We start from the raw sequence: 16,257 nt of genomic DNA, 5'->3' as shown, positions 1-16,257 counted from the left end.
GAGCAGTTGGAATGACGAATATTGCAATAGTCCAGGTGCAGTGAGCATTGTGCAAACGGCGCCGAGACTTCAAGGAGTGTATGCGGTTTAAAGTGACGAGTAGCGCGATCATCTGGGACAATGTCGATTGTGCAAATGTTGCAGATACTCCTCAGTCAGTGTGCAAATGGAGCAGATGCTACTCAGGCACATGAGTGGCCAGTATTGGTCAACAACAGATCTGCAAATAGTGCAGCGTGGCGTGACGGCTACAGTGAGTGACAACGAACTCAAGTCAAAAAATTGCCAGCATGTTGTAATGTAACTTTATAGTTACTTTCAGCATGTGCCAAGTGGCAGGAATATCACGTATCCAAAGTACCAAAAAAAGTACACACACACACACACACACCCCATTGCTCCCACCACAGTCATTTTAATGCGAAAAGAGAGAAAACTTTTTTTTCTTACCGCGCGACGTCAGCCGCGCAACGCGTTCCACCAGCTCACAGTCCAGTCTCCAGACCAAGTTGAAAGTTTTCACTTTTCATGGGTAAATATTATTTAAGATAAGTATTGTAAGTCCTTTAGTGAGTCAGTCCTTACCCTCCGTGACCGATTTATGACCGCGCACATCGGTATGAATAAATAACCCACAATGCCTTGCGTGTTTAACACGCCAGTAAAACTGTCAATCAATGGCCTGTATGGGGGCCAAGGTCAGAAAGAGGGCGGGTAAGATCGCTGCTGATGAATCTCAGCAGCTTTCAGCTGCTCCCTTCTGGTAGCCGGTACCGTGCTCTCTCTCTCTCTGTGTGTCCTGAACATTTGAATGATCTTCAATGAATCATGAAAAATGAAATTAGAGGCGGCGGCACGGTGGACGACCGGTTAGCACATCCGCCTCGCAGTTGTGACGCTCTAACCGGTCGGCCACCGTGCCGCCGCCTCTAATTTCATTTTTCATGATTCATTGAAGATCATTCAAATGTTCAGGACACACAGAGAGTTAGAACCTATATGATAAAATGTGTTTTCCCCCTTTTAAAATGTGCTGCCGTATCCAATGTCTTAGTAGGATTACAATGCGTTTGTTTTATACATCCAATTTACAAAATTTGATGTGGCTTAACATTTAAATAAGCGTTTTCAGATTGGATGCTTTAGTCGCACTTTTCTCTCTTTCACGAATCAAACGGCTTTGAAATGTACAAATGTCTCGTCAAACTATCCGCACTCCTCAACCTCCGATCCTAGAATCACCCGTCCGAAATTCATTCATTCATATGTTTTGCAAACGTATGAGACTATCATGGTTATTCTACGTTTGTGTTTACGTCTCTGCCTGCCCCGCCCACCCGCGCCCACGCACACGCACGTGTTTCTGACGCACAACGTGTGACAACTCGTCTGCGGCAATCAGGCGATGTTTTCAACCTTGTGTGGCAACGCTTGGCATGCGCCATTTGACTTGATGTGTGCCAACCCTCTCCTTCCCTCAAGGGGAGGGACGTTTTGACCATCTGAGACCCTGGTGCTATCTACGCACGCCGCTGCGACGCTAGACGGCGTTGTTACTCGGTACAATCTGCATGTGGCGACCTCACCATGCAGTGCGGGTTTAGTGTCATCACGACGTACGTGAAAATGTAAGCGTCACGTCCTCGATGGCGCCCTCACGTTGTTCGCCGCCGCCGATGCCGATGCTGATGCTGATGCTGATGCAGTAGGTGTGCGCCGTAGTGAAGAAGACGAAGAGGAGCCTGCCAGTCACCGCAGCAGCAGCAGCAGCAGCAGACTCTCGCGCGTCGACGATGGGTTATTATTCGGTTAAAGGCAACGCAGAAGACCGCAAGGGCTCCGAGACATTCAAGAAATATCCATTTTACCGATAGAAGCGTCGTCAGCCTGGACAACCAAGATGAAATTTCCGAGTGAGAATCCAAGAAAACCCGGGAGCAGCCCGTCACCAGGTTCGACTGTCAATTCATCGTTCTGTTTATCCGTGCGCTGACACAAAGTCCCCCAAAGTGATTTTGCTGGTTTTGCTTCAAGTTGATCTTAACTTACTTCCACTGAATGCTGCATTGTGAAGTTCTGCCTCATTGCCTTATTGCATGCAATCTTGATAGCCTCCCTCCTATCAGCATTTGTATTTATGGATTTATTTTTTGTATTTTTCTTGAACCGGGAATCCAGGAGGTTTGCTCATGAAAAATGCAGCATTTCATTTGTGGGGAAGCGGTTGCTCTTGGAAAACCTGTAGCTTAAGCGTGGCGCAGTGGCGGGATTTCCACTGTTGTTGTGTTTTTCGCATTACCTCATTCGCTCTGGGCAGATCCTCCTCAAATCTTGCATGCGTGTCACGTCCCATCACAGCATCGACCACATGTGTACTCAGTGGCAGGCTCTGATAATATAGCTATACTATAACATGACTAATATCTGTCCGGGAAAGGTGAAACTGGTTTGATTCATTTCTACCTGTTTTCTCTCAATATGATTCGAAACCGGCAGTCTGTTTGGGAAAGATGTGAACGTTGCGGCTCACGCGCGCCGTACTCGGTCGGTGCATTGTAACGGACTGCTTACGTAACTTGGAGTCATCGAACAACAGCGGTCGGTGTCGCTGATGTGGCAGAGTGGTCAGAATTCTCCATATCATTAGCGCAATAGGAAAGACGGAAAGTAGATAGACCGCTATCGTTTCGGGATCACGGGCGCAATCAACACTTTACGCTGCAGTTCTGACACAGTCAACAGGCCGGTGTGGTCTCGGTGTGATATTCAGCAACATGCTGCCTATACTACTGCATTTTAATGAGGTTACCAAATGAAGGAAACCCAATTAGTAGGAGAACTGATGATTCATTGAATTTCTTTTTAAGGGATAGATTGTTAGCTGGGCAGGTATCTCCGGATTCGTATTATGATCCTGTAGAGGTGGTAGTGAGTCACTCTCGCTTAAAAAAAAAAAAAGGTCCAACCATGAAAAAGCCTGGCCCTATCCATTTTTTCGGGAGCTCTTCGCCTGGTGTGTGTAACGCTCGGCGACCAAAAGGCAGGATAAGCTCAGGACGGTCAAGTGATCTGAAAGGGAACGCATTTTGTGTCAGTGATCCTAGGGTTAGGGTTAGGATCCAAAGCGACAGCGATTCGGGTGGTCTGTCTGCGGGAGTATTTTTTCTTTTGCATTTTGATTTGATTAGATTTTTTTTTTTTAGGTAAAATGCTACCCCCCTATTGAGTTGAAGTGTGAAATATAAAGCACTTGCTTGCATGTTTTTAGACAATTTCCTTGGTGTGAGAACAAATATATTGTATCATAGGACAGTTACTGTATGGATTTGTTTTAAGGCAGGTAAAGGGTGGTATTGTTTTGTGGAAGTTCTTATAAATAAGACATAAAGAGTTGACTTTTCATAGTCTTGATGCAGCAGTCAGGTTTACAGCAGCTAGCAAAACATCTGCAGTCCGCTTGACATCCTTGCAGTGCCACCGGCAAACTAGCAAATTTAACAAACTTGGTGGAGTTTGCATGTTCTCCCCGTGCCTACTTGGGTTTTCTCCGGGTACTCCGCTTTCCTCCCACATCCCAAAAGCACGCACGGTCGGTTAATTGAAGACTCTAAATTTCCCGTGAGTGTAAATGATTGTTTGTTTATATGTGCCCTGCGATTGGCTGGTGACCAGTTCAGGGTGTATCCCGCCTCTCGCCCAGAGTCAGCTGGGATCTCTGAAAATGTTTGACTTGTGATTTGTTTTGATTCATCAGTTGGGTTGCCACATTCATAGCTGAATCAGGGTCACATCGATAGAGGCCAAAGCAATTCTTGTTCCAGGGACTGGTGCAACCATATCATATATCGAGTTGTTTGGCACATCTTCTGTCCATCCATTGACATACATGAAATGTAAAATTAAGCCCACGTGGATCATGTCGGAAAGTTTAAAATATTTGTTTTCTTTTTTTCTTTCAGTGGCTGTTCAGACTAACCTGGTCCCACCCAAAATGATGCAGCCAGGTATGCTTCAATCCAGCCTTGTGCACGCCAGCGTGGCTACCATGCAAAACCCGATGGGCTGCTCTTTGCCCCGACTGTCAATCTCCCGGCCCACGAGCATGGTGGCCAGCATGGAGGCAGTAGTTGATGGCTCAGCTCCTTTTACCATGATGAAACTGAAGACGGTGCTGGCAGTTTTCGTGGTGGTAGTGGCCTACTTGGTGGCAGGAGGACTAGTGTTCCAAGCACTAGAGCAGCCATTTGAAAACAACCAGAAGATCACTATCACAGCAGAGAAGGCAGCGTTCCTGCAAAAACACCCCTGTGTGTCCCCAGAGGAGCTGGAGGCTCTCATCAAAGTAAGACCAGACGCTGATCGGTACTCCAGTTTTACCTCAGCACTGGATGGGGTCCCAAGAGTAAATTAAAGCAACTGAAAGCAGAGCTTCCTATCGATCTGATATCCCATTCTCTGTAACGCATCATGGTGTCACCCTGTAATTAGATAAAACCACAATTGACTTTCTAGTAAATAAAAAAAAAAGTCTATTTTTTCAGGGATGAAACTACAACCCCAATTTCAATGAAGTTGGGACGTTGTGTTAAACATAAATCAAAACAGAATACAATGATTTGCAAATCATGTTCAACCTATATTTCATTGAAGACACGACAAAGACAAGATATTTAATGTTCAAACTGATAAACTCGATTGTTTTTAGCAAATAATCATTAACTTAGAATTTGATGGCTGCAACACATTCCCAAAAAGCTGGGACAGGTGGCAAAAAAGACGGAGAAAGTGGAGGAATGCTCATCCAACACCTGTTTGGAACATCCCACAGGTGAACAGGCTCATTGGGAACAGGTGGGTGACACGATTGCTTCCCTGAATTGCTCAGTCATTCACAAGCAAAGATGGGGCGAGGTTCACCTCTTTGTCAACAAGTGTGTGAGAAAATAGTCCAACAGTTTAAGGACAATGTTCCTCAACGTACAATTGCAAGGAATTTAGGGATTTCATCATCCATCCATTTTCTGAGCCGCTTCTCCTCACTAGGGTCGCGGGCGTGCTGGAGCCTAGGAGGCGGGGTACACCCTGAACTGGTTGCCAGCCAATCGCAGGGCACATAGAAACAAACAACCATTCGCACTCACAGTCATGCCTACGGGCAATTTAGAGCTTCCAATTAATGCATGTTTTTGGGATGTGGGAGGAAACCGGAGACGGCACGGGGAGAACATGCAAATACCACACAGGCGGGGCCGGGGATTGAACCGGGGTCCTCAGAACTGTGAGGCCGACGCTCTAACCAGTCGCCCACCGGATTTCATCATCTACGGTCCTTAATATCATCAAAAGGTTCAGATAATCTCAAGAAATCACTGCATGTAAGCAGCAAGGCCGAAAACCATCATTGAATGCTCGTGACATCAATGTGTAATGGATATCACCACATGGGCTCAGGAACACTTCAGAAATGTTCGGCGCTACATCCGTAAGTGTAAATTGAAACTCTACTATGCAAAGCAAAAGCCATTTATCAACAACACCCAGAAACGCCGCCGGCTTCTCTGGGCCCGAGCTCATCTAAGATGGACCGATGCGAAGTGGAAAAGTGGTCTGTGGTCTGACGACTCCACATTTCAAATTGTTTTTGGAAATTGTGGACGTCGTGTCCTCCGGGCCAAAGAGGAAAAGAACCATCCGGACTGTTATGGATGCAAAGTTCAAAAGTCCTAACCCTACCATCTGTGATGGTATGGGGCCAATGGCATGGGTAACTTACACATCTGTGAAGGCACCATTAATGCTGAACGGTACATACAGGTTTTGGAGAAACAAATGCTGCCATCCAAGCAATGTCTTTTTCATGGACGCCCCTGCTTATTTCAGCAAGACAATGCCAAACCACATACTGCACCTGTTACAACAGCATGCCTTCGGAGTAAGAGAGTGTGGGTACTAGACTGGCCTGCTTGCAGTCCAGACCTGTCTCCCATTGAAAATGTGTGGCGCATTATGAAGCGTAAAATACGACAACGGAGACCCCAGACTGTTGAACAGCCGAAGCTGTACATGAAGCAAGAATGGGAAAGAATTCCACCGACAAAGCTTCAACAATTAGTGTCCTCAGTTCCCAAACGTTTATTGAATGTTGTTAAAAGAAAAGGTGATGTAACGCAGTGGAAAACATGACCCTGTCCCAGTTTTTTGGCACGTGTTGCAGCCATAAAATTCCAAGTTAATGATTATTTGCTAAAAACAATAAAGTTGATCAGTTTGAACATTAAATAGCTTGTCTCTGTAGAGTATTCAATTAAATATAGGTCGAACATGATTTGCAAATGATTGTATTCTGTTATTATTTATGTTTAACACAACGTCCCAACTTCATTGGAATTGGGCTTGTACCTGAAGTCAATATTAAGCTTTATTTTATGCCCCTATATGCACTCTACTTCAGAATTCAGCAAAACAGGTCTAAACACTTCCTCCAGGTTCGCGTGAATAGTTAAGGGCTGTGGGAAAGCAACTGTAAGAACGTCATACATCTACAATGTCTTTATTTTTTATTTTAACACAAGATGTCACCACAGACTCACCAAAGATTACAGTATCTGATGTTTAGGCTTCATTCATGTTTACATATATCCTCCATCCATCCATCCATTTTCTACCGCTTATCCGAGGTCGGGTCGCGGGGGCAGTAGCTCCAGCAGGGATGCCCAGACTTCCCTCTCCCCAGCCACCTCATCCAGCCCTTCCGGGGGGATCCCGAGGCGCTCCCAGGCCAGCCGAAAGACGCAGTCCCTCCAACCTGTCCTGGGTCGTCCCCGGGGTCTCCTCCCGATGGGATGTGCCGGGAACACCTCACCTGGGAGGCGTCCGGGAGGCATCCGAATCAGATGCCCCAGCCACCTCATCTGGCTCCTCTCGATGTGGAGGAGCAGCGGCTCTACTCTGAGTTCCTCCCGGATGAGATCACCAGAGAGGTGACATTCCACGTCCCTAGAGCCAGCTTCTGTCGCCGGGGATTGGATCGCCAAGGTCCCTGCCTTCGGCCACCGCCCAGCTTGCACTTCTCCCGACCCCTATGGCCCCTCCCACAGGTGGTGAGCCCATGGGAAGGGGGACCCACGTCACCCTTTCGGGCTGTGCCCGGCCACCAGGCGCTCGGCTTCGAGCCCCACCTCCAGGCCTGGCCCCAGAGGGGGACCCCGGTGACCCGCGTCCGGGCAAGGGAAACCTGAGTCCATTGTTTGTCGTCATCATAAGGGGTCTTTGAGCCGTGCTTTGTCTGGTCCCTCACCTAGGACCTGTTTGCCATGGGTGACCCTGTCAGGGCCATAAAGCCCCAGACAACTTAGTTCCTCGGATCATTGGGACACACAAACCCCTCCACCACGATAAGGTGACGACTCAAGGAGGAGTTATATGACAACAAACTTAAATTTTGCTTAAACACTGAATCTGCAATAAACAAAATGTAATATTACACGAGAAATCTAATTTGCAACAGAAGACATCAGTGGTATTTGTTTGTTGTTTTGTATTGAAATAGATAACATTAATTCTTCTGTCTCTCCATTCTGTCACATGTGGAGAGTAGCTGAACCCAAGAGCAGCTGGAGGCAGATGTGAAATGATGAACAGTTTATTGAGGAAAGGTTAGGGAGGTGGTCCTGGATGCGTTGGCAGGCCGCGGCGTGGACAGGGTGGCAGGCAGTGGACAGAACAGGCGGCTGGCTTGGTGGCATGTATGACGTGGGTCAGGAACACAGGGGAGCACTGGGAACGAGGAGACACAAGAGTTAACAAGGGAAGCGAGGAACAGTATAGCTTACTTGACATAAGGTGGGCTGTGGTGCCGCTAGTAGAGGCTGCAATACTTTGGCGAAGATTTCCGGGAACAGGCCGGCTTATAAACACCGGTGGTGGTGAGGCTGATTGAAGACAGGTGCTGAAAACAGAGAGGGGAGGGGGGAGAGAGACGACACAAAGCGCCCTCCTGGCTCCAATAATGGAACTGCAGGGCAGTATATGACATCTTCTATTTATCTATCTCCAACTACCTTTCTTTTTGATGTAAATCTTTTTCAAAGGCCAACAACAAAACAACCCCAAAAAATAAGAATCCAAACCCCAAACTATTAACAGTCCCTGCCTAGGAGTTAATAAAGGGCATTAACAAAAACATGAATTTAATTATGTTGTATTCTTTGTCTTTTACTTTAGTGAACAGACAATCTGCCTCCCACCTGTCTTGGAAGTGAACTGTTTTCCATCTTTCGTTTGGCCATTTTTGGGAAGGGGAAGTGTCAATTTGCTCGAGGAGACCGGTAGCATAGTTGCTAACGACTGCAACAGAAAGGGAAGGGGAACTCGCCGGTCTAGACTGATGGGCCAACACACTAGCAAAGCATTCTGGCATTTGTAATATTAGTGGCACATGTGTTAGATACTGGCGGGCCAGCGCTAATATCTCACATTTGATATGGTCTTGCGGGCCAAATATAATTATATCGTGGGCCAAATTTGTCCCCCGGGCCTGAGTTTGACATATATGCACTAGACTGTTCTTTGTACGAATCACCAGCCATAAATTAGAACTTGGCGAGAAATGTAGATGACTAAAAAGGAACTATTGTTGTTACAAGGAAGTAACTGGAGTCTGACTACTTTCCCGGTAACGCGTCACTTTGCTCGTTACTCAAAATGGCAGCATTTTGGAGTAACGCGTTATCTGCATCACTGCTAGTGAAGTAGATAGGCTCGAGAAATTCGAGTAACCTGATTTTAGGCCTCTCGGCAGAAAAATGCATGGATTATTTTCATTAATATTTCATATGTTTACTGAGGCACCAGAGAGACAATATCCATCTATCCATTTTCTCACTAGGGTCGCGGGCATGCTGGAGCCTATCCCAGCTAACTGCGGGCAGGAGGCGGGGTACACCCTCAACTGGTCGCCAGCCAATCGCAGGACACATAGAAAAAAACAACCATTCGCACTCACACCTACGGGGAATTTAGAGTCTTCAATTCACCTACTATGCATGTTTTTGGGATGTGGGAGGAAACCAGAGTACCCGGAGAAAACCCACGCAGGCACAGGGAGAACATGCAAACTCCACACAGGCGAGGCTGGGATTTGAACCCCGGTCCTCAGAACTGTGAGGCAGATGTGCTAAGCAGTCGGTCACCGTGCCACCCAGAGAGACAATATTACATCCCAAATTGAAAAAAGTTGGTTTGGCAAAATATGCCCCCTTTAAAAGTAAAACGTCTTAGTTTCTCTTTTGTATGTATAATTACTGTACTAATTACTTTAACCAAGCAAAAATATACTTGACCCAAATATTCAATTTTTGGATGGAATTTTCAGTAGGATACTCAAGTGCTAAAATATTCAATAGCTGGAGCCCTACATTCAACCCGCCCATTTTATTGTCCTATTTTTTTGGTTTTTGTTTAAGAAAACCCTTCCGTCAGGTCCCAAGTGCAATACGATATACATAGCCAAGCCTGCCAACTGAGTTCAGTGAACCAGCTAGAATCAAGAACATCTTCGCAGAGCACAGTGAGATTTCTAATGCCACTGGCTTTAACACCGGAATCGCCAGCATTGTCAGGAATGTATGTGCAACAGATTTGGTTCAAGAGGGTGTAAACAGAAGCCAAAAACAGATCAAGTGTCATGCGGTTTTGGAGGGCCACATTACGAACACCGGTAATTCTTTTTTGCTTTAACCACTTCACACTTCCAGTACTTGTTAGAAGCACTTCTCTTTTTTACAATAGTCGAACCTCTTCGAAATTGTCGGGGAATCAAGCTCCTAATTGTCAGGGACTCGAACCGGGGAGCTTTAATCTAGGACTTTAACCTAGACTTTATAAACTGGACTTTCTGGACTCGAACCTTACCAATGGAGAGCAAGTACCAATACCACTTAATACAAAGACAAAATTGTTTCAACCAAAATACACTACCATGTAAAATCAGAAATGATCAAATTTTTACCGTAATTCTTTGTTCTGGTCCATTTGGAATCCAGAGGTGATGGCGAATCCAGGAGGGCGGCCGGGCAGTTCCCTGTCCTAATGTTTGGGTAGAGGCAGGACTGGCGCGTTCGTCCCGGATGTTCAGTCACTGGTCCGGAGAGCCCCTGGATCGGCGATCAAGCCTGGAATCCCACTTCTGACGTCAAGTTTGTTTTGGAATTAAATCAGGAAACAATCTTGTTTCCCCTTTTGTCATTTGAATGAAATCTTTGCAACGAGAGAGACAGTCAAGAGTTTACACTTGCTTCGCGCTTCTCCCCATCTCTAAAGAACACGGAAGAGCAACGCACAGTTAAACTAAAATGGGAGGGAGACGAGGAAAGAAGAAAGAAAGACCGATTCACACAGTTATCTTGCCCTTGAGAGAAAACGGAGGCTGGTAGAGCCGCTGAGAAGGGAGGAAAAAACAATTAAGCTACTAGTGACATTAGAAAAAGTCACAGAAGAACTAAGAACTATTGAAGTAATAAAAGTCACACAGAAACTTTGGAATAATATAAGTATATCGATATAGACTATAGTTTGTGACTTCAATCCCGCAAATTACCTTTTGGATAAACGAAAAACTCCTAAAAAGACTTCTGTATGAATGGAAGCAATTCACAGACCACAGACCCAAGATTATAGAGCGGCTGAAATAGCCACTTATTTCACCCGCTGTTTACTCAAATTCACTGCCCCAATACTTTTTGCCCCAACGGTTCATAGAGTCCAAAATTATTCGACAATAGTTCTTCAGTTTTGAGTTTGTATAGGCCATAATTCCCATGAAAAGGCTGTTTTGTTGAAAATTCGAGTATCCTTGAAAATAGGTCTGTGAGTCACTATAGTAATAAATGTTGCACCATATTACACCATTTCCCACAAGACAAATTAATGAAGTCCATGAGTATTAATCAAGGTTTTATTCTCCTGGGACATACCTCAAAGACAAGCCTTTTATAACTATGAGCAAGCATTTTTATTAAATTTGCTGATGTATTGCAACCTCATGATCCTCCTGCTGACTATCCAGCCATCGATTTTCTATAACACATCCTGTTTCGGGTTGCAGCAAGCTGGGACATAGTTCCAGCTGACTTTGGGCGAAAGGCAAACTACACCCTGGACTTGTCGCCAGTCAATCACAGGGCACATATAGAGACAGACAACAATTAAATACTCACATTCACACTGTCACTGAGCTCACTGAACTCACAATATCGACACAGAAGCCAGGCGAGTGAACTACTACACCATCAATAACCTCATGCTAACTACTTCCAGTTAATTTGATACGATTGCAAAGCATTTAGTACACAGCAACAAAGTGCTTGTAAACAAAAACAAACAACACAATTCCAAATACAGGGGGCTCATACTTCTCCCTAGTAAGGTCTATTTAGGGGTTCTGGAGAGGAGGGTCCTTTGGGAAGTCGAATCACAGATTCAGGAGTAGCAGTGTAGTTTTTCTTGCGGCAGCAGAACAGTGGACCAGCTCAACACTCTCAGCAGGGTCCCAGAGGGTGCATGGGAGTTCGCCCATCTAGTCTACATGTACTTTGTAGACATGGAGAAGGGCTTCGACCGTGTCCCTCAGGGGGCCCTGCGGGAGTTGCTTAGGGAGTATGGGGTACCGGATCCCTGTTTGTTCCCCATAGGACTGCTGTCAGAGTTTGGTCCGTATTTCCAGCAGAAAATCAATAAATTTTTGATGAGGGTTGGAGTCTGCCAGGGCTGCCCTTTGTCACAGATTCTGTTCTTAACTTTTATGGACAGAATTTCTAAGCACTCTGAGGCATTAAGGGGTTTTGGTTTGAGGTGAGAGTTGTGGCAGGACAACTGCTGGCTGCTTCACCATGACAACGAGCCTGCTCACAATGCTCTGAGCTTCTGACATCACAAAAAAAAGACATCAGCCTATCCTGCATCCCGTTGCTTGATTGATATACATATATAATCGATGATATCTGAATTTTTCTGACACTTATGTCAGGCACATGCGCAAACAACGCTGCTAAAAGGTAACTGCAGATGCGCAAACAACGGCGCCAAGTGTGTCACAACTAACAAGCTAGTCAGTGAGTTACCTCCAATTTTATCTCTCGGTCTTTTCTCTTAAACTTAAGAAATGGTATACAAATGAGTGGGGGAGCTGGACCAAGTAAGAAGACAGGAAGTTACCACTTTCATACGGAATGGGACGAGGAGTATTTTTTCACGAAGACATTTCCGAAATGCGTATGCCTCATCTGCCAGTCTGCCATCGCATTACCAAAGAACGGAAATGTGGCGCGGCATTTTAGGACTGTGCATGGAAAATACGACACTGACTACGCATCCCTGGCTGATTCACTTCAGTTCACTTAGGTCATCGGAGTAAATGACAAAAAAAATGTCATTGTTAATTATGTTGTGTTGTGTAAGATCTGCTCATGCGGTGATGCAAGGTACATCAACATACATTGGTGCTGAGCTGTGTCGGCGGCCCAGAATTTTAGCTCACTGGTAGCGCTCTGCGCTCTCAAAGCGGAGACATGGTCGCGGCCCCCACCCCCTCAAAAAAAGGTAGATCGCGTGAGGTTGGCTGCTTGAAAAGTAGATCTTGGGGCAAAAAAAGTTTGGGCACCCCTGATCTAGAGAGACCACCAGGAGAGGGTGAGGTGTTTCGATTTTTTAATGAGAGAGAAACAATGAACAAAATTGACCACCTTGCGGTGATAAAAGCCAATGAGGATTATTGATTTTTCTGCTGTGTGCTGAAGATTAAGAACATACTCATGGAAGCAAAAGAAAAGGTATGAAGAAAATCAAATGACAGAACTGTTGAATGTCAGAATACCAAAGTTTGTCTGACGGCTTCCATTTTCCAGTTATCAGTGGAGACTTGAAACAGCAAAAACATGGTGGTCATAAACATTTAAAACTCCCATAGGCTTAAACACCCATCCATCCATTTTCCTTTCCGCTTATACTCACTCGGGTCACGGGCGAGCCTATCCCAGCTATCTTCAGGCAAGAGGCGGGGTACACCCTGAACTGGTTGCTAGCCAATCGCAGGGCACATGTACTGTAAACAAACAATCCTTCGCACTCACATTCACAGCTACGGGCAATTCAGAGTCGTCAATTAACCTATCATGCATGTTTTTGGAGGGGGAGGAAACCGGAGTACCTGGAGAAAACCCACGGGGGCACAGGGAAAACATGCAAACTCCACAGGGCGAGGCCGGATTGGAACCCCGGTCCCCAGAACTGTGAGGCAGATGTGCTAACCGGTTGGCACCGTGCTGCCTAGGCTTAACAACCTAATTTCTGAGGCATTTTATAGGGAGTGAGTCTGTGTCATTGCCATGGCAAACCTGGATGCTATTCTCAGAGGGTGGCATTCAGACAGGGTGACGTGAGACGCCAGACGCGAGAGGATGCTGTGACAATGGGAGATATGCGAGCATGGCGGCGCCTCCTACATAGACCTGGAAAAAGCAGCTACTATGAGACAAATTGTCTCTTTTCACAGTCTTTTCCCTTTTTCAGTGGCAGTTTTTTGCTTCGTTCTTTTCTCTTCTCCTGCACCAGCTTCGCTAACAGCGGTAACTTGCAGAGAGCCATTTGAGATTCTCATAGCTACGTCAACGCCAACTCATCTGTCACGGAGAATCCCAGCTTCCGCACTGAGCAGCCCCTGAAGAGGAAAAAGGCAGATTCGTCGTTCATAAAAGACTACTTTTTACAATAAATAGTACAGTAGTGGATCCAGAAAGGCTATACATAATTATCCAGGCTGCAAAATTGAACAAACTATACACAATTGTCAATGTATACGCTCCTAATAAAGATGATCCGGCCTTTTTTCACACGCTATTTTCACACTTATCATGGGAGGCGACTTTCCATGTTGCTAAAACCCCTTATAGATCGCTCAAATCTCAAAAATAGCAATCAGCCAGAATGGGCCAATATATTAGAGCAGGATATGGATGACTTTGGACTTGTTGACATAGGGAGGCTAAAAAAAAATAAAAAAAATACAAAAAGAGAATGCACATTTTTCTCGGCGGTTCACCGCTCTTTCTCAAGAATAGATTTTTTTTCTCTCAAAGAATTCGGCAGCTCAAAGAATTACCTCCAAAATGCATCCAGTCGTCATCAGTGACCACGCACCAATTTCTCTCAGCCTAAAAATATGACGCTTTAACATGTAACATGCTTTAGCAGGGACGCCCAGACTTCCCTCTCCCCAGCCACTTCATCCAGCTCTTCCGGGGGGGATCTCGAGGCGTTCCTATGCCAGCCGAAGGACGTAGTCTCTCCAGCGTGTCCTGGGTCGTCCTCGGGGTCTCCTTCCGGTGGGACGTGCCCGGAACACCTCACCGGAGAGGCGTCTGGGAGGCATCCGAATCAGATGCCCCAGCCACCTCCTCTGGCTCCTCTCAATGTGGAGGGGCAGCGGCTCTACTCTGAGCCCCTCCCGCATGACCGAGCTTCAACCCTATCTCTATGAGAGACCCCGGATACCCTGCGGAGGAAACTCATTTCGTCCGCTTGTATCCGGGATCTTGTTCTTTCGGTCACGACCCACAGCTTGTGACCATAGGTGGGGGTAGGAACGTAGATCGACCGGTAAAATGAGAGCTTCGCTACTCCCGAAGCAACCCCCACAGGACTCCACAGTGACAACGCCTTCTCCAAGTCCACAAAACACATGAAGACTGGTTCGGCGAACTCCCATGGCCCCTCGAGGACCCTGCTGAGGGTGTAGAGCTGGTCCACTGTTCCACGGCCAGGACGAAAACCACACTGCTCCTCCTGAATCTGAGATTCGACTTCCAGATGAACCCTCCTCTCCAGCACCCCCGAATAGCTCATACCAGGGAAGCTGAGGAGTGTGAACCCCCTGTACTTGGAACACACCCTCTGTTCCCCTAAAAAGGGGGACCACCACCCCAGTCTGCCAATCCAGGCACAGAGGCACTGTCCTCGATGTCCACGCGATGTTGCAGAGGCGTGTCGACCAGGACAGCCCCACAACATCCAGAGCCTTTAGGAACTCAGGGCGAATCTCATCCACCCCCGGGTAGTTGTCCTTTTGCAAAGACGTAGCCGTGGAAATGTACTGAGGATAGGTGGAATTCACATTTTTCTGGAGGAGTTGTGCCATAATGAATTGGACCATTTTGCTGCTTTGCTGCAGAGGAGGTTAGTGACATATGCTACTTTGGAACGTTCGGTGGGATAATTGTACGGTTGGAGATTAAATACGAGTGAGCAATGAAGAATAAACTGGCTACATACACCTAGGTTCCCGGAGTAGGGCTCGGGCGAAGGGACATAAGGTTCTTTGTACGGGAAGCGGGGTGGCTCGGAGGCTGCGGGCTCGGGAGGAGTACTGACAGGGGGTTGAATGGATTGCATCTGTTGGGAAAGGAGGGAGACCTGTTGCGAAAGGGAGTGCAGCATTTCGGTGATTTCTTTCAGGTTTTTGTCCTGTCGTCCAATGTGGGCGACTCGGAGGGTTAGTGGGTTCTTCCGAGCGTCCGGAGTTGCTGGGTCCATAGTGGCCAAAGTATTCTGTCACGTGTGGGGAGTAGCTGGACCCAAGAGCAGGCGGAGGCAGATGTAAAATGATGAACAGTTTATTGAGGAAAGGTTATGGAGGTGGTCCTGGATGTGATGGCAGGCGGTGGCGTGGACAGGTGGCAGGCAGTGGACAGAACAGGCGGCTGGCAGGAATGACGTGGGTCAGGAACACTGAGAACGAGGAGACACACGAGTTAACAAGGGAACGAAGAGTTGAGTGGCTTACTTGAGTACGGTGGGGCGTGGTACTGCTAGGAGAGGCTGCAATACTTTGGCGAGGATTTCCTGGAACAGGCGGGCTTAAATACCGGTGGTGATGAGGCTGATTGGAGACAGGTGCTGAAAACAGAGATGGGTTGGGGGAGAGAGAGAGGACGCAAAGAGCCCTAAAGGCTACTATAATGGAACTGCAGGGCAGTATATGACAGCGACTTGATTACCACTGTTAGGTCTAAAGACTCCTTAGGGTCTGCGAAATGATTTGTAATGTATTAATAAAAGGGACACATCAAGACAACTTAATGAAAAACTCCATTTGGAGAAAACTGCATCGACATAAGCCATCTGCAGTGCATAGCTCTCATTTACAGAATATTAACTTTGGCCGTTTTAGGTAAATACTCCATAGCAGCATTTCCGGGGAAGTGG

General features: G+C 46.6%; 1 protein-coding gene across 1 annotated transcript in view; it reads left to right on the top strand.

The window, feature by feature from the left end:
• Positions 1 to 1,379: 1,379 nt before the first annotated feature.
• Positions 1,380 to 16,257, top strand: part of LOC133468660 (potassium channel subfamily K member 10-like) — a 29,155-nt gene continuing 14,277 nt past the window's right edge. The window contains exons 1-2 of the mRNA XM_061754840.1: positions 1,380 to 1,952; positions 3,960 to 4,342. Of these exons, the coding sequence (XP_061610824.1) occupies positions 1,901 to 1,952; positions 3,960 to 4,342 (435 nt within the window). The 5' untranslated portion in view covers positions 1,380 to 1,900. The remainder of the gene's footprint in view (positions 1,953 to 3,959; positions 4,343 to 16,257) is intronic.

This window comes from Phyllopteryx taeniolatus, chromosome 18 (assembly GCF_024500385.1).
Source record: "Phyllopteryx taeniolatus isolate TA_2022b chromosome 18, UOR_Ptae_1.2, whole genome shotgun sequence".
In the NCBI taxonomy this organism is placed as follows: Eukaryota; Metazoa; Chordata; class Actinopteri; order Syngnathiformes; family Syngnathidae; genus Phyllopteryx; species Phyllopteryx taeniolatus.
The sequence above is the reverse complement of the archived record's forward strand: the minus strand, read 5'-3'. Positions and strand labels throughout refer to the sequence as shown.